The sequence below is a fragment of the Elephas maximus genome, chromosome 27 (genome assembly GCF_024166365.1).
Source record: "Elephas maximus indicus isolate mEleMax1 chromosome 27, mEleMax1 primary haplotype, whole genome shotgun sequence".
Classification (NCBI taxonomy): Eukaryota; Metazoa; Chordata; class Mammalia; order Proboscidea; family Elephantidae; genus Elephas; species Elephas maximus.
Window position 1 is genome coordinate 7,969,010 of NC_064845.1, and position 26,525 is coordinate 7,995,534.

General features: G+C 38.9%; 1 protein-coding gene across 1 annotated transcript in view; it reads right to left on the bottom strand.

Moving 5' to 3' along the window:
• STT3B (STT3 oligosaccharyltransferase complex catalytic subunit B) overlaps window positions 1-26,525 on the bottom strand; it is a 100,703-nt gene that overhangs the window by 39,134 nt on the left and 35,044 nt on the right. The window contains exons 2-5 of the mRNA XM_049870703.1: window positions 23,719-23,827; window positions 18,592-18,879; window positions 3,148-3,213; window positions 2,138-2,237 (exon numbers count right to left, since the gene is read on the bottom strand). Coding sequence (XP_049726660.1) covers window positions 2,138-2,237; window positions 3,148-3,213; window positions 18,592-18,879; window positions 23,719-23,827 — 563 coding nt within the window. The remainder of the gene's footprint in view (window positions 1-2,137; window positions 2,238-3,147; window positions 3,214-18,591; window positions 18,880-23,718; window positions 23,828-26,525) is intronic.

Sequence of the window (26,525 nt, forward strand, 5' to 3'; positions counted from 1 at the left end):
AGAGTGCTACCACAGGTTATTACGTTGCAACAGTAATGTATTAATTTATACGGGAGACAGCAACACACTGGCTTTGAGCATCATGGGCTCTGGAGCGAAAACTTCTCAATTCAGACCTCAGCTCCATTACTGGCTACGTGGTCTGGAACAAATTATTGTGTCTTCACCTGTTTTGTCTGTAAGATGAGGACAGTAACAGTACCTACCCTCACAGTGCAGTTCCGAAGAGTACTCGCATAATGTAATGTAAATTAACGTAAAGAACTCGGAACAGTTTGCAGTGCTTATCAAGAACTTGGAAATCCTGGTGGTGTAGTGGTTAAGTGCTACAGCTGCTGACCAAAAGGTCAGCAGTTTGAATCTGCCAGGCGCTCCTTGGAAACTCTATGGGGCAGTTCTACTCTGTCCTGTAGGGTCGCTAGGAGTCAAAATCGACTCGACGGCAACGGATTTTATTAAGAACTTGACATATGTTACTATTACTGTTTCAAGGGTGATTGCTAAAATGGTTATAAATGTAACCAATACGTGGCTTCATTTTTTATTTTTAATTGAAGACATAATTCATGTTCACACTCTCATTCATAAATTCACTGTAAAAGTCACTATTTTAAAATATACATTCCAGTGGTTTCTAGCATACTGAAAACAATGTGCAACCATCACTACTATCTAATACCAAAAACATCTCATCAATGCAAACAGTGACCCTGAATCCATAAGCAGTCACTTTCTACTCCCCTCTTTTCCAATCCTCTCCAAGTCCCTGGCAACCACTAACCTACTTGCTTCCTCTGTGGATTTGCCTATTTTTATCGTCTCACATAAAGAGAATCATAATCTGTGGCCTTCTGAGTCTGCTTTCTTTCACGTACCATAATGTTTTCAAGATTCATCACTGTTGTAGCATGTTATCAGTATTTCATTCCTTTTTTACGGCTGAATGGCTATACCACATTTTGTTTATTCATTCATCAGTTGATGGACACTGGGTGGTCTTCACTCTTTAGCTATTACGAACAACGCTGCTATGAACATTCATGTACAAGTTTTTGTGTGAACATGTATTTTCAGTTCTCTTGGAGCAAATTAGGAGTGGAATCGCTGGATAACATGGGTAGGTGAGGAACTGCCAAACTGTCAGTCAAAGCTACTATCTTTTTAAAGATGAATTTCTAATCGATTAAGTAGGCCTTATCTTTGTGCCACTGCTGGTCAACAACGTTATTTTATGGAATTGGAATACAGGCAGTCTCGGGTTACATACGAGATCCATTCCTAGGTCAGTCTTAAAGTCGAATTTGTAAGTAACTCGGAACAGGTACATACGGTTCTTATTTAGTGTCAGTTAAAGGTCTGTCTTAGTATGTGGTATGTATCTTACCTTTCTATGCCTATGAAACACTTAAACACTTCCAAACTGCGTAACATCTTCATAAGCATCACAAAGCAGTGGTTGTGTTTGTTATTATGAACCACTGTACTCAACTCAAATTTTAATGTAATAGGCTTTATGGCAGTCCATTCTTAAGTGCCAGTTGTTAGTAAGCTGGACATTGGTAACCCGTGTACTGCCTGTATTTTCCTAAGACTGTTGTTTTCAGATCACAATTTCTCTCTGATTAATTCAACAGAAGAGCCTATCTCTATTATAGAAAATGAGTTAATCCATCACTAAACATCTTATTTGGAAGATATGTTTTAAAACCTGCAGAAAAAATAAAAGCTTTCTAAAGAAAATAGACAATCTATTTGTATATTATACAAAATAGGGCTTTCAAAAGTTTGTCAAAATGTTTACTTTGAGAATGCTCTATCTCTTGTGGTCATTAATCTGAATTGGAATAATGTGTGATATAAAAGATGTCAATGATTTTCATGATAAAAGTGCCTATTTCCAAAAATAAAATGGCTGACAAATATTACACCTAGCCTCATTTCTACACTAACAAAACAAAAACTCAAGAAAAAGCTGGGAACAGAGCACTTAATGTAAAAATGCCTAAGCTTCCTTATTAATATAAAAAGCAAGACAAAGACAATCATTTTTACTTTTTCATGCCAACAAAAACATCTTTTCAATGAAAAGAATGTACATGTAACACCTTTCAGAGGTTTGAAAAGCCAAATCACTCACCTATGTAGACTCTTTTGCTGTACCTCTGCATCAGTAACAACACAAATACATGCAGTGGGATGAGGTTGATGATAAACACATAACCACCCCAAGCAGAGACCTATGAGGAAGGAAACGCTTAGTTTGTATTTTTAGCTTTTAAAATAGATAAAATTACTTGTCATGACAATCTAAACATGTAATGAGCAAATACAAAACACTAAGATTTTTAGCAGTTTTAAGAAATGCTTAAATATAAACCTTATAAAACTTCTTAACAGCCTATTCTAATTTTTACTGACGATTAAGTAAGAAATAGCATGATCCCAACAAATCCAACATTTTTCTACACAGACTGGAGAAAACTTTTCAAATTAGATCAGGTTTAATAAGAACGTTGAAAATACTATAATCTGCGAACTGACAAGCAAGAAGACTCTCACAAAGAGTTTTATGACTTTAAAGCAAAGATGCTTTAAAGTCCTCATAACAAAGGGTACTATTCAGGTATAAACGGTTTCCTACAACATATTACAAAGCAAGATCCAATTTTAATGTTTAGTCTATACCACAAAGTTAGACTAATTCTATTTAATCAGAATAATCAAGAATGTTCTGGTCTAAGTTAGTAAAAGTTTATAATGAGAATGTTCACTTTTAGCCAACAGAACTAATGTTTTTAGTGTATTTAAAAATAGGCAATAAGGTCTTGTCAAGAACAAAGTTCTTGAATGTGCTCTGGCAGTTGAAGTTTGAAATAACCGTTTGTACCAGTAATCACCTCAGGGTCCCACAGCCTGACTTCACTGACGTGCCTGCTACTGGCATAGAGACACTGTGGGTGGATGACGAGCTGCCTTGTATCTTTCCTGCCTTATTGCTTTGTAGGCTTTTAAGTCACCCAAAATTAAAATCCTAAAGATTTCACGAGAAAGGAAGTGGAGAACAAGCCCTGGATGAGAAAGAAGAGGAACCGGTCCAACTGCCAACGACCCGTCAGGCCTCACGTAGTCTCAAATACGAAATCTTACCATGTAGAAATATGATAAGCAGCAGCACACTGTCCAAAAAACCGACCCAGTTTTTACAGATTTTACCTAAAAACAAAAATAAAGCAACTGAGATGAATGTTTATAAATGCTCCTGCTGAATTTAAAAAAGTTAAATGTTTAGCAAATTTGAGTTATAAAAAGCCAAGTCTTATTTTAAAACATGCACTCAAGTGTTATTTAAATTCACTTACTATATATATATAAAACACAGGTCAGGGGTCTGGCATTTTTTATTCTTTTTTTCTTATGTAGTTTTCAGTAAAAACAATCATCTTAATAGCAACAATTTTTTTTAAATTACATTTTCTATCTTAAAATGATTATTATCAACCAAATGAAACCTTAACTAAAGAATTTCCAGAATTTTCACTGACTTGCTACAGTTACTCCGAAACAATTTTTGTACATCCTATTTTAACTGCCGTCTTTGGAAGGCTCATCGTCCAGAGGCTCCTATGGGTGAAACTTCCACAGAAAGCAATAAACATCCTATTACACATTTGTTCAGCAAATCTGCGTTTGCACATGGTTGGTTAGACACGGTACCTTTACATATTTTTTCCATTTGAATGTGATTATATACAACTCTTATATAATTCAAATTATGAGCATTCATTGTTGAAACTTTTCTTCACTACATTTAGAAATTTGCAAATACTATAATCAACAGCTTCAAAGACCTATACTCCTAATTTCTATAAGGTCTGATGATATGTAAGTAAAATTCTTAATTTACTCTGATCTAAAGACAACTGGTTATCAATGAAAGTTTAAAAAGTTGACCAATTTCTACTTCCTTAAAACAAAACAAAACAAAACAAAAAAAAGCTAATCAAATAAAACCAAGAAAAAAACAAATCCATCGTCATTGAGTTGATTCCGACTCACAGTGACCCTATAGGACAAAACGGAACTGCCCCATAGAGTTTCCAAGGAACGCCTGGTGGATCCGAACTGCCTACCTTTGGTTACCAGCTGAGCTCATAACCACTGCACCACCAGGGCTCCTAATTTCCAAATAAAAGCTTATATGCTCATCTGAAAAAAGCTAAACATTAGCACCTTCAGAAAACAGAATTTTAATTTCAAAAACACAAATTCTAAATAGAGTCATCTCTCAGATGAATCGAGTATCTTCAAGAAATGGACATAAAAAATAAAACAAAAAATTTTATTTTTTTATTCCTATTATATAAGCAATTCTGTATTAGAAGCTCTTTTTTTTTTGTATGGCCTGGTAGGCAAGTTTAAAATTAACAGTGTCTCAGAGAGCTGATTTCAAGTAACTCTTTACTTTTAATATAAGACTGTACTAGAATAATACCATTAAAACAAACTACAGGTGGTATCCAAATTCTGGGGGGTGGGGGGGGCAGGGGCGAGGGGGAGAATTGTAAAAAAATACAATGGGAGGGAGGAAAATGGAAATAAAAAAATTCCTAGTTTCCAACACTTAAAAAATGTGGTAAGCTGACTTCTTTTAAGACTAGTGAAAAACGGCTTTGAATTCAACATCATGGTATCTGTACAACAAAATATACCCTCCCCTCTTAAAAAACACAACAACCACCATGAGTTTGAAAAAGAAGGGCCAGGGGCTACCCTTGATGGGTGAAATAACAAGGGAGGGGTGAATAGGGAAGGGGATATATTAAAATGTTGCAAAATGCTAAAAGTGAGAAAATTTTCCAGGGCAGATTAGAGATTATTCCTATTATACCTGACCTCCAGAAACTGGAGAAGGGAGTTAGAACCAAGTGGCATTGCCAAAACTGTATCCAAAGGACCGAGAGAGCCGGGAAGATAATTTTTAGGAAGGGGGGCCCGTCCTAGAGAAACGGAAAGAACGTTCCAAAAGGCTGGGATAAACAGTGTTCCCAGATGATGAGGTGGGCCGGAAGCACACAGGAATCCCAAGGACAGGGACAGGCAAGGCTACAGCTCCAACAAATGATAAAGGGGGAGGTAGATCAGTGAACAAATAAGAAATAACTAGTTCAGCCTAGAGCTAGAGGGAAGAAAGAAGGGTTGGCTGAAGGTAGAGAAGAAAAATATCAGGGAAAGCCTGAAACTCTCAGGGAAAACTTGAAACTGACCATTCAGTCTTTCGTATCTGTGTGCCGTTATCACTTTTTTGCCTATCAGTTCTGAATGTACCCTTCGGGTTTATGTTTACAATTCCTTTAGGCTTTTCTCCTTTAAGGTGAGCACACAGTTAAGCTTTTTCAGTAGAGGGCGCTGGAGGAATGCTGCAGGAGAGGAGGATGTCCTTCCTTTTCCAGTGCAGGCTGCGGGTCAGCAGTGTGGGTCTGAGGACCATCTAGTGGAGCCCACACCAGCTACTGGCCCAGAGCAGGCTCTTGGGCCCTGATCTGATGATAACCTCTGCAGCCCTCTTGACACGCATTCCGAAGGCCTCCTGCCCCAGTTGAACCCAGACTTCCACTGCACACCCGTGCCAGAGATTGCCAACGGCCAGCCTCCCCGTGCACACACTCGGAAGGTGGCCTGCTGCCTGCCAAGCAGCTCCAGACCCGCTCTGGTGGCAGAACCAGGGAACTGTGCCATCAGGAGGCTGAACCACACCTTCTCCATTGAGGTCTGAACCCCTTCTAAGTCTGTCCTTCCTTGGGTACTCTCTCTCAGCCCTCAGATACCATGCAGAGTTTCCTTACATCTTACAGTTACTCTTTTATATATAAAAAAGTATTAAAACTATGATAAAACATCGATGTAACCTATTGTGTCATTCTATCTCCTGACTGGAACCAGATTGCTACGATCTATGACAAAAATTAAGATAAATTTTATAACTACTAAATACAGTTTATACTTTAAAATTCTCTCAGGCTAAAGCCAGTTGTATGGGCTGAAAGAGAATGAGAAAAGAGTACCTGCTGTAAGTCAAACACATTCCTCAGTGTTTACTAATACATGGAAAGCCCTGCCACACTGTGTCAGACGACACCACGCACACACTCAATCCTACCCCAGCTGGAGAGCAAAGACTCAGAAGCAGGATATGACGCAGGCCACACAGTGATTACAGACCACCAGTGTCGTAAGGTCCTTGGAGACCCCAAATGCTAAAAGAGCTCGAAGGCAGGAAAACACTTCTGGCTGGACGATTAAAATTACAAGACGCTTCAGTCAGCTGGTGGCATTTCAGCAGAACCTTGAAAGCAATGAGACAGGAAAGATGCAGCGTCCCATTATCCACCCACAGTAAATTTATTCCCCAGTAGCAGGTATACAGACGTAAGGGTGTGGAATTTAAAACCTGCGACCATCTACAAAGCTCATAACCTAGGAGAGTAAGTAAACAGAAAAGCAACTAAGTAGGATACCCTATTTCATAGAATCTATGACTATCACCTGCAACACAAATCCCAATTTCAGAGATGCTAAAATGTTTTTAAAAAAAGCATACATACATCTTAGAATTAGTGAACTATAGTATACGCCAAGTGCTGTAACAGAGAGAGGTAGTATGAACTAAGCACTACGAAAAACGAGATGAGAGTAACAAAGTCTCCCTGAGAGAATGGTCAAGGTTTCCAAAAGGCAGGCCTTGCGGGGTCAGTATAAACGGGCAGAGGCAGAGAGCAGCAGCTGAACGACTCAGAAGGGAACGGACAGTCACTTTAAGAGAGGATGCTCGAGAAGCAGGTTGGGACTTCAAAAGTCAGGGGCAGGATTTAGCCTTCATCTATGGTTGACGGGCAGTCCAGAAGTGGAGGCTTGGAAGAGGGAAGTAGCATGATCAGTATGTTATTTTAAAAGAAGACTCTTTAAGGAAGAGATGAGAAGGATATGCCATTGGTAGCAGAAGTCAGTCAGACTGTCAGACTAGGTGAGTGCTGAGATCCAAAGCTGAAGTAGCAGGAATGCAGGTGGAAAGGAGAGGCTGTGTTCAAGGGCCACACAAACAGTTTCTGATGAGCTGCTGGATTTGGAGAGTAAAGGAGAAAAGGAAGATAAAGAGAATTCCTACTTTCCTGGCTTGAAACATTAACGTGAGAAAGAAGGCCAAGAAAACAGGGAATGGGTGGTTGTTTAACTCAGTGTTTGACATGCTGATACTGAGATGCCTGAGGAGAGTGACACAGAAATTCATGAACGCCTGCACTCAAAACCTGGCTCTGAGTGCTGACGGGGTAAATTACCTAAGCTACCTCGAGCCTCTTACGTCTTAACCAACAAAATCTCTCTTCATAAAGTTCTGAGAATTAAATAAACAACAACACATCTTGTGGATGGTAACCAGAAGACATTCTAACATCAGACCTCTTCTCCTTATCGCCAAGACATTGTGAAGAAAATACTGAGCCAGAAGATGGAAAATTAGACAAGGGGCGAGCCTTGGGGCCAACAAACAGCCAGTTCAGTTTGCCTAAAGTGGACAACTTCGGCAGAAGAAAATAAAAAGACTAGAGGAGTTTAAGCTGCAATCAGATTAAGTGGAGGTTAGAAAACCAAGCTCATAAGTTTACATTAATGTTTCCCAAATCAAATTAACTTTACCACGTTAAGTTTATTATCTAAATTCTCAGCTATAAGCCATTAAAGTTCTATTTATTAAATTAATAAAATAAATCTTTTCCCCTCCTTCTAAAGCTGTTGAAATAATATCACTTATCAGCAAGATTCTTCAAAGACAAATTTCTGGTTATGGGTGGTATGAAGTTTAGATACTCCTCTCAGTGGGAAGAAAAAAGCAGGAAAATACTGGATAAAATTGTCTAAAACCACCATTTCAGAGCACTGGAAACTGACTAAATGCAGACAAAGTGAGAAGTACTTATTCTTCAAAAACTGTTAGAACTTCCAGGAGGAACAGCTGGAGTCCACAGCCTTCTTGCCTGGGGCTGCTCCCCACTCAGGTTGGCTGGCAAGTGTGGCAGTTAAATCAGCCTGAGACTGGGCAAGAAAACTAGCAGCTTTGCTGCCTGAGGAGGCAGACATGATGCAGGGGTGGAGGTGGGGAGGTGAGAGTGAAAACAAACAGCTTTTCCAGCTAAGAGTGATAAACTCTGCAATAAATGGGAAAACCCCTTAACTCTGCTAGGCCAAAGCTGCAGCACTCGTTGGGGCAAGTGGGGGGCTAGTGGGGGGCACTGGAAATGAGAAAGGCATAGAAGGGTGAAGGTAAGCTTGCCACACATCCCCCAGATGACTGGTCCGTGCATGGAGAAGACGGAGAAAACTGGCTAACAGCAAAAGCCAAGGAGACTTGAGAACTGGCTGCAACTTTGATTGGATTCATCAACCCACAACCTGACTGACTGGCAGAGTAGCAGCCTTATCAGCTCAAGGTATGTGAGCACGAACTCTGCCCAAATCTTTGGTTCAGCTATAAACTATGCAGACACAGGGGCGATTCCTAGGAAACAAGTTAAAATATACAAATGAAAATTAACAAAGCAGAGACATCAATGGATACACACCACGGAGAGACAGATTCATTCTTTAGTTCAAGTTCAGGCGCGTTACTAAAACAAACCAACAAACTTCACAAAAATGAAAGAGAACCCAAAGTGATTACAATGTACAGAAACAACTGCGAGAGATGGAACCTGCGTAAAGGCAAGAAACTTGCAAGACCCAGAAAAAACACAAGGCAGTCCTGTTGAGTTCTGGCTCTCCCAGGTTTCACTGTATTATCAAAACGTCCGGCTCCAACTAAAAACTACAAGACATGAAAAGAAACTGGAAAGCACGATTCATAGTTGGGAGAAGAGGGGCACTCAATAGAAACAGACTGAGTAAGCCCAGATGTTGGATTTAAAGGACTAAGACTTCAAAGCAGCTGTTATAAATACATATAAAGACTTAAAGGACACTGTATCAGAATTGGAAACCCTGGGGGCGTAGTGGTTAAGTGCTATGCCTGTGAACCAAAGGGTTGGCAGTTCGAATCCATCAGGCACTCCTTGGAAACTCTATGGGGCAGTTCTACTCTGTCCTATAGGGTCTCTATGAATCAGAATCGACTCAACGGCACTGGGTTTAGGGTTTGGGTATCAGGATTGACTTAACAGTACCCAACAATGCTGCTCAAGAAACTAAAGGAAAATATGGTGACAGGGGATTTCAATCAGGAATTTTATATACACAAACACACACATCTATATGTATGTACTTAGGACCGAATATATATACATATATACGTGGGTATGTGTATGAGTGAAAGAAGAACCACGTGGAAATTCTAGATTGAAAAGTTCTACAACCAAAATGAAAAATTCATTCACTAGACTTAACAGCAAAATTGAATGGCAGGAGAAATCAGTGAACAGGAAGATATGTCAGTACAAATTATCCAAAGAATACAGAAAAAAAATGGAAGTCCAAAAAGGAGTCTACATGAAAGGGACAGAAAAAATATTTCAAGAGACCGTATCTGAAAACTTCCTGAATTTAATGGTAAGCATTAATCTATAGACCCAGGAAGCTAAGGAGCCCCAAGTATGATAAACACAAAATAAACACAAAGAGAACCACATCGAGACAAATCATAATCAAACTGCTGAAAGACAAAGATAAAATCTGATAAAAAAGAGAAAACCACAGCATAGGGGGACAATATAAGCAATTGCTAATTACTCTTCAGTAAAGAATGTAGTAGGCCAGAAGGTGGAGTAGAATAACATCCTCTATGTGCCGAAAAGGGGAGCCCTGGTGGTGCAGTGGTTAAGAGCCTGGCTGCTAACCTAAAGGCCGGCAGTTTGAATCCACCGGCCGCTCCTCGGAAGCCTTATTGGGCAGTTCTCCTCTGTTCTATAGGGTCACTGAGACGGCACCGAATCCACGGCAACACGTATAGATCGAAAGAAAAAGCGCCAACTAAGAATTTTCTATGCAGTGAAACTTACCTTTCAAAAATGAAAGAGCCCATTACTACCAGACTCGCTCTACCAAAACTACTGAAAGAAGCCCTTCAGGCTGAAAGAAAATGACATCCATAAGAAAGAAGGAAAAGCACTGGAAAATGCTAAATATATGGGGTAAATAAGACTGTCTGAATTTTTTTCTTTTCTTAATATCTATTAAAAATATAAGACAAACTAGCAAAAAACCAGAGGAATTAAAATGGCATACTTAATAATAATGAAGACAGAGGAAGAGAGGAGTAACAAAGCAATGCGACACACAGAAAACAAATAGAAAGTGGCATATACTAATCCAATTCTATTAAAAAACTGAATTAAACATGAATGGACTAACAACCCCCCTCCCTCCCAAATCAAAAGGTAGACATGTTTAGGCTGGATTAAAAAAAACAAACAAGAAAACCCACCAAGATATAATTACATACAACTAACAAGATAAACCTTTACACTCAGATACAAATAGCATGAAATAAAGGACAGAAAAAGATGTACCATGAAAACAAATCAAATGAGATAAATAAAGTGGCTTAGTATCAGGCAAAACAGATTTTAAGATAAATGTTTCTAGGGACAAAAAAATTTTTTTCATTATAATAACAGGGTCAACACACCAGGAAAACATAAAAATCATAAACGTATAAGCGTCAAATAGATCCCTAAAATGATAGCAGAAACTAATGAAATTGAGAGGAGAAAACAGATTATTCGACATTTGTACTTGGAGATTTCAATAACTGCCTCTCAGCAATTAACAGAACTTGGAAAAAAAAAGGGGTGCCTTAATGACACTATCAATCAACTTGATGTGACATTAATGTACACCTTAAAAGGGTGAATTTTGCTGTATGGAAATTATACCCTGATAAATCTGACCTAAAAAAACATCTATAGGAGGCAATATAACTGCATTGTTTCAAGTACTATTTTATCTGCACGATTTTTCTAAGTCATGTCCTCTAGTGTTGGTGAATAACAGAAACAACAACGATCGTGTGTTGATCACTGGCTATGTTCCCCCATACAGTTCTATACCTTTAGCTACATTACCTTATTTAAACCATACGAGGCAGGTATTATTATTTCCATTTTAGAGTTGATGAAACAGGCACAAGGGCTTCAAACAACCTGCTCTAGGTTACACTTATACTAAAGTGATCAAGCTGGAATTCAAACCAAGAGGAAACCAAACTATGGCAGTTTGACTCCAGAGCCTCTACTCTGTCCTAACGAAAAAAAGATTAAAATCTCTACAGAACATTTGCAAGACCAATGACTTCTTCATTGCAAATACCTTCTTTCGCCAACATAAAAGGTGACTATTTTTTTTATACACACTCACCTCGCCAGATGGAACACACAGAAATCAAACTGACTACATCTGTGGAAAGAGACAATGGAAAAACTCAATATCATCAGTCAGAACAAGGCCAGGGCCAACTGTGGAACAGACCATCAATTGCTCATATGCAAGTTCAAGCTGAAACTGAAGAAAATCAGAGCAAGTCCACGAGAGCCAAAAGATGACCTTGAGTATATCCCACCTGAATTTAGAGACCATCTGAAGAACAGATCTGACGCATTGAACACTAGTGACTGAAGACCAGATGAGTTGTGGAATGACATCAAGGACATCATCCATGAAGAAAGCAAGAGGTCACTGAAAAGACAGGAAAGAAAGAAAAGACCAAGATAGATGTCACAGGAGAGACTCTGAAACCGGCTCTTGAGCATCGAGCAACTAAAGCAAAAGGAAGAATTGATGAAGTAAAAGAACTGAAGATTTCAAAGGGCATCTAGAGAAGACAAAGTAAAGTATTATAATGACACGTGCAAAGAGCTGGAGATGGAAAACCAAAAGGGGAGAACACGCTTGGCGTTTCTCAAGCTGAAAGAATTGAAGAAAAAATTAAAGCCTCGAGTTGCAATAGTGAAGGATTCAACGGGGAAAATATTAAACGATGCAGGAAGCATCAAAAGAAGATGGAAGGAATACACAGAGTAATTATGCCAAAAAGAATTAGTCGATATTCAACCATTTCAAGAGGTGGCATATGATCAGGAACTGATGGTACTGAAGGAAGAAGTCCAAGCTGCTCTGAAGGCATCAGCGAAAAACAATGCTCCAGGAATTGATGGACTATCAATTGAGATGTTTCAACAAACAGATGCAGCGTTGGAGGTGCTCACTCGCCTATGTCAAGAAATATGGAAGACAGCTTCCTGGCCAACTGACTGGAAGAGGTCCATATTTATGCCTATTCCCAAGAAAAGTGATCCACAGAATGTGGAAATTATAGAATATCATTAATATTACAGGCAAGCAAAATTTTGCTGAAGATCATTCAAAAATGGCTGCAGCAGTATATTGACAAGGAACTGCCAGAAATTCAGGCTGCTTTCAGAAGAGGACGTGGAACCAGGAATATCATTGCTGATGTCAGATGGATCCTGGCTAAATGCAGAGAATACCAGCAGGATGTTTACCTGTGTTTTATTGACTATGCAAAGGCATTCGACTGTGTGGATCATAACAAACTATGGATAACACTGCGAAGAATGGGAATTCCAGAACACTTAAATTGTGCTCATGAGGAACCTTTACATAGATCAAGAGGCAGTTGTTCTGACAGAACGAGGGGATACTGATTGGTTTAAAGTCAGGAAAGGTGTGGGTCAGGGTTGTATTCTTTCACCATACCTATTTAATCTGTATGCTGAACAAATAATACGAGAAGCTGGACTATATGAAGAAGAACGGGGCATCAGGATTGGAGGAAGACTCATTAACAACCTGCATTATGCAGATGACACAACCTTGCTTGCTGAAAGTGAACAGGACTTAAAGCACTTACTAAGGAAGATCAAAGACCACAGCCTTCTGTATGGATGACACCTCAACATAAAGAAAACAAAAATCCTCACAACTGGACCAATGAGCAACATCATGACAAATGGAGAAAAGATTGAAGTTGTCAAGGATTTCATTTTACTTGGATCCACAATCAACACCCATGGAAACAGCAGTCAAGAAATCAAAAGACGCGTTGCATTGGGTAAATCTGCTGCAGAGGACCTCTTCAAAGTGTTGAAGAACAAAGATGTCACCCTGAAGACTAAGGTGCGCCTGACCCAAGCCATGGTATTTTCAATCACATCATATGCATGTGAAAGCTGAACAATGAATAAGGAAGACCAAAGAAGAGCTGATGCCCTTGAACTGTGGTGTTGGCGAAAAATATCGAATATACCATGGACTGCCAGAAGAACGAACAAACCTCTCTTGGAAGAAGTGCGGCCAGTATGCTCCTTAGAAGCAAGAATGGCGAGATTGCGTCTTACATACTTTGGACATGTTGTCAGGAGGGATCAGTCCCTGGAGAAGGACATCATGCTTGGCAGAGTACAGGGTCAGCGGAAAAGAGGAAGACCCTCAAAGAGGTGGATTGACAGTGGCTGCAACAATGAGCTCAAGCGTAACAATGATTGTAAGGATGGCGCAGGGCTGGGCAGTGTTTCATTCTGTTGTGCATAGGGTCACTATGATTTGGAACCGACTCAACAGCACCTAACAACAGAACAAGAATCCAAAAATGTCTTTGACAGCTCCATATTAACAGAGTAAGTTGGTTTATGCCAGTTAACAGTTGGTGTTGAATCAGCTCCAACTCATAGCAACCCCACAAAAAAACACCAGACAAGAAATCATTAGACAACTTACATTTATATCATATTTTAGAGATTACAAAATGTTTTCCCTTTCATTACCTCATTTGGTCTTCAAGTAACTTTTCAGAGTAGATAAAGCTTTTATTTATCTTTTTTACTTCCAAGTGGCAACAATCAAGCTTTAAATAAAAATCAATATCTGCGACAACTCTGTAATCGAAACATTTTCTCTATTTTACTAGCGAGGAAACTGAATGAGATTCCAAAGTGTTAAGCAACTTGTCAAAAACTCAGAAAGTAACTTTCTATTCTAGAACTCAAGTTTTTTGATTTCAAACAGGGCAGTTGCTTCTACTTTAAATCTAATTCATTTTAAATGGCTTGCATTAAAAAACGGGACAAAGGAAAACGTTACAGGTAACAATCTCCAAGGTTCTGACAATGCTTTATCATTGTCTCACTCTGGAATCCTTAACAGCATAACAGCAGTATGATATCTAAAATTTCTCCTACTAAAAACTAGCTTACTGTTAATAGACTGAATTGTGTTCCTCAAAAATACGTGTTGCAAATCCTAACTCTTATACCTGTAAAAAAGGAGCCTTGGTGGCTTAGTGGTTAAGCACCCAGCTGCTAACCAAAAGACTGGTGGTTTGAACCCACCGGCCACTTCATGGGAGAAAGTTGTTGCAGTCTGTTTCTGTAAAGATTTATAGCCTTGGAAACCCTACGGGGCAGTTCCACCCTGTCCTATAGGGTCAGTATGAGTCTGAACCGACTCTACAGCGATGGGTGTTTTTGGTGTATCTGTAGATGCAATCCCATTTGGGAACAAGGTTTTCTTTGTTATGTTAAAAATATAAAAGAGCAGATTGGGCACAGAAGAAAGCATGAGTGAGGGAAAAATGGAAGCCATGTAGAGATTTCCAAGGAAGAATGCTAGAGAAACTGAGACAAGTATTTCCCCAAGGTGACAAAGACAGCCTTCCCCTAGAGCTGAAGCCCTAAATTTGTACGCCTAACTTTCTAAACTGTGAGAAAATGTCTGTTCATTAAAGTCACCCCTTGTGGAATTCCTGTTACAGTAGCACTAAGAAACTAAGACAGTTACCAATTTCATTTAACCCTGTAAAATCAACATATAAAAGGACATCTGTTTCATACTGCATTCTAGAAAAATGTCTGTTGAATTAATAAAACAATATCATGGGTAAGGCAGTACACAATACTGGGGAAACAGGCACAACTTGTCCAAGGCAAGGCCATGAAATCTCCAGACACATCCAAACTCCCTAAGGGACTGAACTGCTGGGCTGATCATGACCATGATCTCCAGAACATCTAGCGCAACTAGCAGAAAAGTTTATAAAGAAAATGTTCTACATTCTACTTTGATGAGTAGCGTCTAGGGTCTTAAAAGCTTGTAAGAGGCCATCTAGGATACTCCACTGGTCTCACCCCTTTGGGAGCAAGGAAGAATGAAGAAAACTAAAGAGACAAGGGAAAGATTAGTCCAAAGGACTAATGGACCACAACTATACCCACAGCCTCCAGCAGCCTGAGTCCAGTACAACTAGATGGTGCCCAGCTACCACCACTGATTGCTCTGACAGGGATCGCAATAGAGGGTGGCAGGCAGAGCTAAAGAAAAATGTAGAACAAAATTCTAACTCACAAAAAAAGAGACCAGACTTACTGGCCTGACAGAGACTGGAGAAACCCCAAATTATGGCCCCCGGACACCCTTTTAGCTCAGTAATGAAGTCACTCCCGAGGTTCACCCTTCAGCCAAAGATTAGACAGACCCATAAAACAAAAGGAGACTTTCGGGGCACACCAGCCCACAGGCTAGCACCAGAAGGCAGGAGGGGATAGGAAAGCTGGTAACAGGGAACCCAAGGTCGAGCAGGGAGAGTGTTATCATTTTCAAATGATGTGAACAGACATTTCTCCAGTGTCATGGGGTTGTTAACCAATGTCATAAAACAATGTGTGTATTAATGTTTAATGAGAAGCCAGTTCTGTAAACCTTCATATAAAGTACAAAAAAATAAATAAACATAAAGAAAGTGAAGACAACTCACAGACTGGGAGAAAATATTTGCTGGTAAGATTTTAATAGCCAAGAAAATATATAAAGAACTCTTACAACTCAGCAATAACTAGACAAACAGCTCAATTAAAAAACAGACAAATGATGTGAATAGACATTTCTCCAGTGAAAATATACATATGGCCAATAAGCACATGAAAAGATACACAACCTCATTAGTCACTAGGGAAATGCAAATCAAAACCTCAGTGACATACTGCTCATACCCACTAGGACGGCTATTATAAACACACGCACACAGAGAGAAAGTGTTAAGTGTTGGCGAGGATATGGAGAGATTATAACTCTCCTACACTGCTGGCAGAAATGCAAAATGGTGCCAGCCGCTGTGGAAAACTGTCTAGTGAGTTAGGACACGACCCAGATATTCTACTCCTAGGTATTTACCCAAGAGAATTAACAACATACACTCAGATAAAAACTTACACACAAATGTTCATGGCAGCATTATTCATAATAGCCAAAAAGTGAAGACAACCCAAATGTCCATCAACTGATAAAATGGATGAACAAAATGTGGCATTATCCATACAATGTAATATTATCCAGACATAAACCAAAACCAAATCAAACCTATTGCTATTGGAGTCAATTCCGGCTCACAGCAACCCTATAGGACCGAGTAGAATTGCCCCATACGGTTTCCAAGGAATAGCTGGTGGATTCAAACTACTGATCTTCTGGCTAGCAGCCGAGCTCTTAACCACTGCGCTCCCAGGGCTCCATTCAGACATGAATAGGAAGGAATTACTGATCCATGTTACAACAGGCTGAAACCTTGAAAACATTATACTAAGTAAAAGGCGGCAGACAGGAAGGGCAACATACTGTAGGATTCTGTACATAGAAAATGCCCAGTATAGACAAATCCATAGACAGGAGTATTAGTGGTTACCAGGGGATTAAAGAATGAGGGAACTGGAATATATGGGGTTCCTTTCTGGGATGATGGAAAAGTTCTGAAATTAGATAGTGTTGATGGTTTTTAATATATTCGATACTGAACTATATTAAAAACCATTCAATTAATTATACACTGTGAAACGGTTAAAATGGCAAATTTTATGTTAGATGAATTTTGTCTCAATTAAAAAAAACTAGATATAAAAATTGGTTGAAGGGTAGTGAAGGTACCAGTTAGGAGACTACTGCAGGGATTCAAACTCAAGGTATGATAAAAGAAAATAAAGGATGCAAACCTACCCGGACAACACAATACCTTTGTTCCTTAAAAGCATAAAAAATTTAGAAATATGTAAAAAATATGAATGGTAGTTGTCTCTGAGTGATTTTTTTCTTTACAGGTATTTTTCTATATTGTCTTAATTTCCCACGAATGGGATATACCATTTTTTTTAATTCATTACAAAATATTTCAAACATACAGAAGAGCAGAGAATAATTTAACAGTCATGAACCTAGTCATTCAGACCTATAAATGCTAATTTGCATCAGATAGTTTTATCAAAATCGTTTTTACTGACATAATCAAAAGCCCTATTCATACTGTTTCCCAATACTACTGACCCATCCTCAGAAGTAACCACTATCATGAAGCAATACACACGTTTCTCTGTTTTCATTATAAACATGTACAAACAAACAATACACAGTATGGCTGTACTGTTTAAAATCTAAATAAATGGTATCATACTGTACATTCTACTGCACTTTATTTTTTCTACTTCACATTATATTGTCGAGATCTACCCATATTTACACCTATTATTTTTATAACTTAAGAAAAGTATGCATTTTTAAAAGGCATTATTAATGACAGGGGTCCCCAAGTTTGAAGTTTTTTTTTCTTAGCTGTACACAATACATAAAGTTTGTTTTTAAACATTTTAAGCATTTTTTTTGATGAATACAACACAACAGCAACATCTTGGTTTATCACCTTCATCTCCATATGTACTTTTTTTTTTTTTCCTTTAAACTGAAGATTAAGTGACTGTCTTTACTGAGTGACAGCAACATTCTCCTCTGGACTTCCCTGCCATGCAAGTATACCCACTAGTCAAGTACTTGGAAAATATGTAAAATAATTGTTAAAGACAAAAATCATGCTGCCATTCATCTAGCTACCTAAACGATAATTATATATAAAGTATTGACATAAAACTTGTTGACAAATCCTAGCACTAATAAGCATGAACACAAACTAAAGCTCAAATAATGAATGAATGCAAGCTTTAAGCTGAACTCAGTAAAAAGCAGCATCATTTTCCACATAAAAATAACTAACTACATTTAAATAACTTGGTAACAGCAAAATAAATAAAATGCTAGTTTTGGAAAGAGAATTTGAAATCCCAAGTCACTGAACAAAATTTCAACTTCCCTAAGTATTTCTTATTCCTTTCCCCTTAAACAAATCAACAGCTTGTTTTCTGATAGCCTTTTTTTTGGGCTGTAACTCCAAAGTAAAGATATTATCATGAATCACGCTCTGTAAAATAGACACGACAGTACATATCTCACATGATTGTTGTGAAACTTAAGTTTTATGTATACATATATATAAAATTAGAGGCAAAAACAATGCCTGACATTTTTAATTTTACCAATTATTAAATTTATTATGAACAGTAACAACAATCTCTATATGCAACTATAATTGATGAAGTACAAATGTGGGGCTAAACTTTTTACCTTGGGTATTCTTTTTTATCTAAGTAATACAACCTACAGTATGTCAGGAGAAAGGTCACGGGCATCAGTGGTAACAAAACATTAAGTGTCACTTACCCACAAGTAATATGTGAACTGAAGTGCAAAAATAGCAATGCCTTCATTATCAAAAGATCCAGCTACTGACCGAGATATGTAACCTGGTACAATAGCAATAAAACAAGCAGCTAAAAGTCCTGCTCCCTGGTTCCAAAGTTCTCTGGTAAGCAGGAAAGTAGATATAGATGTAAGGCCGCTAAAAGTTGGTGCAAGGAACACACATACGTCTCTTATATGAACTGTTATGTTCAATGTATTTAAAATCCAATGAATAAGGCCAGCTGTTATCATCAATCCTGGGTAAACCTAGAGAGAAAAAAAAAAAGGAAACTTTAATTATTACATATAAAATGAAGTATCTGAAAAAACTAACATTAAGTTCTCTTCTTTATTATCATTACACAGTCTTTGTAATAAGTTTGAGAACAAGACCTCAAAACTGTTGGCCTTTGTTGTATACTACAAAATAAAATGTTCATTTTGGACTGGGTACTAAAAAACAAAGTTCAAATACAGAGGGATACATATATCAGTAGAAGGGGGGAGATCACACAGAATACAAAGGAGGAATGATTAAAATTGAAAATGTGTAAGAATGAAAACTATAGGTAACTTTCCTATTGATCTTGCTAACTCCCTTTTTTTTTTTCCCTTCACTTCAAAACAGGTCCTAGTCTAACTTATCCTCAAATATGTTTTTTTTTAAACATTCCAGTTTCACCCATAGGTATATGTGTAAAAGGAAACGGGAAAAAAGGAGAAATGGCCAAGAAAACTTAGGCAGCAAAATGAATTATGTGGTGTTTATGAAGAAGCTTTCCCTCCTTTCAAGCCCAAGATTAAGAAAGTAAATCCCTAACGGAGCAGGAGAGCAGTGGGATGCAGACCTCAAATTCTCATGAAAAGATCAGACTTAACGGTCTGACTGTGACTAGAGGGACCCCAGAGGTCATGGTTCCTGGACCTTCTGTTAGCCAAAACTGGAACCATTCCTGAAGCCAACTCTTCAGACAGGAATTGGGCTGGATTATACGATAGATAACGATACTGGTGAGGAGTGAACTTCTTGACTTAAGAAGACACATGAGACTATGTGGGCAGCTCCTGTCTGGAGGCGAGATGAGAAGGCAGAGGGGTACACGAGCTGGCTGAATGGACAAGGGAATACAGGGTGGAGAGGAGGAGTGTGCTGTCTCGTTAGGGGGAGAGCAGCTAGGAGTACATAGCAACGTGTATGTAAGTTTTTGTATGAGAGACTGACTTGATTTGTAAACTTTGACTTAAAGCACAATAAAAAAAAAAAAAAAGAAAGTAAGTAATTTTAGTTATGAAAAGAAGGACCAAGCAGTTAGTGAATTCAAAGATCAATGATTTAGGACTCCTGGAAGGATGAAAGTTTTCATGTCACTTAAAGTGATTCGGGATGAAAGGAAACACTACACCAGTAGGGGCCAGTTCCCAGGGGTACTCCTTCCCTCACCCTTACAGAGGAACAGCACGCAGGAAGTATTCCAACAGCAGTCAACAGTACATTGTTTCTGAGTGATTCTTCAGGGACTAAAATGTGCATTTACATCTGCACCCTTAGCTAAGCCCTAAAAGACCCTTTACTTCCTCCATTGTTGAAACTACAAAGGTAATGCTGTAAATTTTTCACCAGTTACACTATTTAACACTACGAATCTCTCATGTCCTTAGCCCACCTGCCTGACCTTTCTTTGTAGGACTTACCACCATCTGACATACTCTTTATTTTACTTATTTATTGTCTATTAACTGCTCACCCTCACTAAAATATAAGCCCCAGAAAAAGCAGGGAATCTTCCCCAGCCATCTAGAACAACGGCCGGCAGAAAACAGACGCTCCATACCAAGCGAATGCACGAACAGAAGGAAAAATGGAGGAAGGGCAAAACTATGGCAACTTTACATCTGTCTCAAAACAAAAAAAAAGAAAATGAAAATTTTGTTCTACATCACATTTAATACCAGGTCCCAGGGTATGATTCCGTCAGCAACCTTCAAAGAAAACAGAAGTGAATTTGAAAATGCTGCTCAAGGTACGTCAATTATTTCCATGCGATACGGTAGACTGAGCTGACACACCAAAATACATCACGTAGAAGTATTGAGGAAAGAAATTTCTCCCACAGCATATTCAAGCTCAAAACAAAGAATTCTCTGGATGCTAAAAATGAAGAGGAAATGCAAAGAGGTACTGACGCCACGGGAGCCCACAGGGAAAAAAAAAAGTCAGACCTGTTACAGGCCTTGGGGGCTGGAAGCTAGGGAGTTGTCACCCAACATAGACATCAGAGAGAAAGTCGTGTTTCCAGCACAAGCCAAGCCCTGGAAGGAATGTCCTGTTTATGAAACTAGATCAGACAAGTTCTACTCATCCATCGAGGGAAGCAGTAAGACGCTTGCCTTCCTTCCTGCAGTGGATTAATTACTTTTCTGTGTGGCCTTTCTGGCCATGGGCTTATCATTCCCACCCAGGTGACTGTGTGATAGGGTAACTGTGACCTACTAAGGGGATTGGTCAGTTTTGCCTTGAAAGAGAGCCAATTCTAGAGCAAAGAGGGGAGCCCACCACCACCAAAGAAGGAGAGGCCCACAAGGACAGTGCAGTGGGCTTCCAGCCCCCAAACAAGAAAGCTGAGTACCTTTGGGCAGAGACTGACCCATGAATTTGGGACGTGCCAGCCTCCAACAACTGCATGAGCAATTTCCTTTATGTGGTCCGTGAGTTCTGTGAGACCTTGCAGTGAATTAGGGAACCCAAAGACAAGAGGGAGAACGCTGAGGGGAGAGGAAGTAGTTGATGTTAGAGATGTTGGAGTGGGACAGCAGCTTGGAAAAGTTAGACACTTGGGACGTCTTTAACCTCTGTGTCACAGGAACCAGCTCTGTGCTGATGCTTCTGAAAGAAATTATTCGTTGACTTCCAAAGCTCTGAGTAGAAATGAAACACTACAGGAGAAAGAAGCAAGTCATTCACGTGTGTGAATGTGGGCTCCACATTTATAACAACGTTAGGTGTAAGAAACCTCAAGATGAGAAATGGCCTCTAAAAGCTCCCCTAGAACTGGTGAAATCCCTAAGGGCTCCAGCAAAGGCAAATGAAAAAGGTTATTACATGGATGGCCCCAAACCCCAGGGCACTAGGAGTCTCAGAGAAAACAAGCCTCCACTGAGGACGACTTCAAGATGAAAAGTTATAAAGCACACACAGAAACTACAGTCATTAAATACGAACACAATAAAGTACACGTGTAAAGTCCGTTAGCACCACGAGCACTGCAGGTAACAGACATCTACCACACCCGCCCTTCAGTACTCAGAGCCTCTCTGCACACTGCAGACCACCATGACCACTCTCATTGGGCCTTTATCTCTATTTATATCAAAGATAAGAAGACCCCCCAAACGAGAAACGCAACAACACTTTACCAACAAGGAAAACACATTGTTTCCAAACACAAGAGAGAATGTTTATAAAATCTGGCTATATCCTAGCTCACAAATCAAGTCTCAATAAATTTCAAAGAACTGAAATACACAGAATTTATTCTCTAACCACAAAATATTTGAAGCAGAAATCAAAAAAAGATAACTAAGAAAGTCCCCTATGCTGGGAAATTAAACGCAATTCTAGATAACCCATGAGTCAAAGGGAAAATTTTAACAGAAATTAAAAAATATTTTTAATTAAATCATAATGAAAATATTACAGCTATCGAAACTTACGGAATTCACAATCAGAACCACATTAGATGGACTCTAGTAGAACGGGAGAAAGATGTGGAAGAGAACCTCAAGTACCCCCCAGCCAAAAAAAAGAAAAAAAACAAAACAGACTTAGTAGACTGGTTGAGACTGGAGGGACTCCCAGACTACTGCCCTGAGATACTCAAATGAAAACTAGCCCAAGATCACATTTTAGCTGAATAAGAGATTGGCTCGCAAAATAAAGAATATCACTGTGAGTACTGAGCTCCTTTAAAAAATATCTATAAGAAACCGAATGGTCAGCAATTCTTTAAAACAAAGATGAGAATCTAAGAGAGCAGGGAAACTAGATTAATGGAAACTAAACTAGAATGGAAATATTGAGAATGTTCACACATAATGAAGAACGTAACCAGTACCACGAAATGTGTGTAGAAATTGTTCAATGGGAATCTAAACTGCTGTGTAGTTTTCACCAAAAACAATAAATTATTATATTAAGAAAAAAAAAAAGCTACTTATGGAATGCAGCTAAAGCAGTGACTGGTGAAAGATTTATAGCTTTAAAACGCATATGTAAATGAAGTTAAAAATTGAGCAGATCATCTCAGGAAGTCAGAAAAAGAACATCAAAATAAACTCAAGAAAGTGAAAGAAGGAAATAATAGAAATAAAATAGAAAACAAACAACAATCAGCAGAGTCAAATTTCCTTTGGGTTTAAAAAAGCTAATAAAATTGATAACGCTCTCCTCTTCAAAATTTTCCTTACATTCCAAATTCTAAAAAAAATAATCATTATTTTCATGTCATCTGGTCATCAGAATTCCTCATGAACTATATTCAAATACTACTCAGTTATGTGGAACACTTTACAGCAACTGACCGCTAACCAAAAGGTCGGCAGTTTGAAACTGCCAGCGGCTCCATGGGAGCAAGGTGTGGCAGGCAGTCCGGACAGATTCACAGCCTCGGAAACCCTGTGGGATCGAGGTGAGTCAGAATCGACTTGATGGCAGTGGGTTTGGTTCTGATTTTTTTATGGAAGATTTGGAACCTAGAAAATTAGAATTATCCGGTTATTCTAAATTTCAGTCTCTTTCCAAAAGATTATTTTCAAGCGAGTTGCTATAAAAATTAACACAAAAACATACAAATAGCGTGAACTTGACATGCAGACCCCATCATTTGTCAGAAATAGTGGCTAATGTTTAAGATAATCCAAACACAGGTGGTGAGGAAGAAAGAGGGGTCAAGAAAAGAGTCTAAGTTAATTATTAATCGGCCATGGAAAAACAGATTAGCCAACTATACAAAACTTTCAACAATCTCCACCACCACCTTCTCAAAGAATGATTTAGTCAAAAAACCACAGAATTTTCTGATGAACATAAATAACTGCTAATATACTTACAGTACCACCTACTATTCTTCCCAGTGGATACCACGCTCTTTCATCAAACCAATTTAAAAACTCATAGAACCCATGAGAAGCAAGATGATGTGTTGATCTGTAGTTAAACCTAGAGAAAAAGAGGAAAAAAGGAGTGTTAAAAAACAGCTTAACAGAAACACACAGCTTTATCTTTCCCTATACTTGCATTATATTATACAACTCTGTGGCTACGTATTTTAGAGCAACTTTTCTGAAATTTCAATTTTTTTTAAAGGAATATGATTACAACTCTAACATAACTAAAAACAAAAAAAACCCCACATCCAAAAGAAAACCCCACACCTACGAAACTGAAAGACCAAAACCAAACCCATCGCCATTGAGTCGATTCCGACTCATAGAGACCCTACAGGACAGAGGAGAACTGCGCCACAGTTTCCAAGGAGCGCCTGGTGGATTCGAACTGTCAACCTTTTGGTTAGCATCCATAGCACTTAACCACTATGTCACCAGGGTTTCCCCTACAAAACTAGTAACGTTCAAAGTAACGATTGTCCGTTGCTTAGGGTCCAGGTGGGAGAGGGCTATAAATATGGATATAAAAGAAAGTCTAGGTCCCTAAAATTCATCAAATGGTAAAAGAAAGAAGTCCAGGACTCTCAGAAGATTAAGAACCACTGACAGAAGATAGCATCAAAATAGAAGGAGCTCACTTGCCACAACCAGCTCCAGTTCTAAGGCCCCACAAGTTACAGGGATAAAGAGTAAATTATAATACCACTCCAAAAGCAAAACAAAACACAACCTGTAGGAGAACCATAACAGCACTGTAAACCAAGAATATGACCTTAAAGAAGGAGAGTTTATATTGAATTCTGGAAAGAAGACAAACTTGAAGATAAGAAATTAAAGAAAGTACAGTTCAAACTGCAGGCAGAAGAAAACGCTGACCACAGGGGCAGTCCCAGGGATATTCCACGTTTAGTGCACAGTGGCTATGGGGACAGGAGGGAAGCCTGGAGCAGTCCTCAGCGTAAGAGCATTAGAGAAAGACAGCCAGGCAGATGGATAACTTTCTCCTACTTTGCCAAGCAGGAAAGGGGGCACCAGAGGTATCTGCCTGAGGTAGAAGCACTACACATAGTGAGTCAACAAGTCAAACAACACTGGACACACAGAGGAAGAACAGGAAATCCCACAAGTCCTGGTCCTCACCCCCACAATCACTAGGCTCAAGCTGTGGAGCACTTACAGACAGACTTACCAAACACAAAAATAAGAGCACATCCAAAAAGCAAACATTTGAGGTAAGTAAGTATAATGAAAGCTAAGTATCAAAATCAACAAATAGAAGAACTAATACCAGGAAGGAGCCCTGGTGGCATAGTGGTTAAGAGCTTGGCTGCTAATCAAAACGTCAGCAGTTCAAATCCCCCAGCCACTCCTTAGAAGCCCTATGGGGCAGTTCAACTCTGTAGTATAGGGTCGCTATGAGTTGGAACTGACTGGATGGCACTTAACAATAACAATACCAGGAAACCAAAACCTGGCCATCAAGTCGATTCCGACTTATAGCAACCCTATAGGACAGGGCAGAACTGCTCCACAGGGTTTCCAAAGAGTGGCTAGTGGATTAGCACTGCTGACGTTTTGGTTAGCCAGCCAAGCTCCTAACCACTGCACCATCAGGGCTCCAATACCAGGAAACAGAATTACGAATTAATATCTTCAGAGAGCAAGGACAAGTCAGAGCAGCCAGAGAAAGTATAACCTAGAGGTAGAGAGTGCATGCTCTCGAATTATAGCCTGGGATTGAATCTTAGTTCCTTCATCTGTAAAACAGGGTTAACAACAGAAACCGTTACCTAAGGCAGCTATGCTGAGTAAAAATATAAGTGTCTCTAAAGCACTGAGAGGCTACTGCTACTATTATTAATGAAATAAAGGAAATATTTAAGATTCTGAATGCCAAAAATACGATTGTCAAGGTAAACAAAATAAAAAGATAGGCTAAATAGCAGAAAAGACAAAAAATGAAAAGGTTAGAACAAGATTAAAAGTATTATGAAAAAATTAAGAAACCTAAAGAAAAATTCAGAAGTTCTTACATCTGTCTTTAAAAAAAAGACTGAATGCTACAAAGGATTAAAAGGAAAAAAAAAAAAAAAACTCCATATACATTCCAATAAGTTTCAACACACTTATGGATGAAAAACAACTTAAAATCATGCAGAGGAAACAGATTCTCTAAAAAAGAAAAATCAAACTGATAACCATGTTTCTCTCTGGAACCACTGAGCGGTCTAAGGCAAAGGAGTAATATACCCAAACTTTCGACTGAGGGAAATGGATTTTAAGAAAACAAAATAACTTAGTGTACTAGCTACATGGAAGACTAAGCTAAAGTTAGGAATGCTACCGCAAGGAAGTCTTTACCTGAACTGAAATATCTCAATGCCAGAGACAAAGAATTTATTACACTTACAAAGCAAGGACCATGGAAAGGTTGTCACTTTAGTAAAAAAAAAAAACTTTAGTAAAAGGAGATGGAAAACAATCTATTCGCCACCATGGAAGTGACAAAGTTTACTGTTCCCCAAGGAGGGGGGGAATTCCATGGAAAAACTACACTGCCTCACCTTTGCACCATGCATGAGGGTAAAGTCTAAATTTACAAGGTCCCTGGATGTCGCAAACGGTGAAGCCCTAGACTGCCAGTCGAAAGGTTGAAAGCATCCATTAAGGACACGTGAGTAGTGCGCATTCTTTTTGTAAGATGGGAGAAAGATGACTGGGCAACTGACAGATGGGAAAACAGAGTCAGC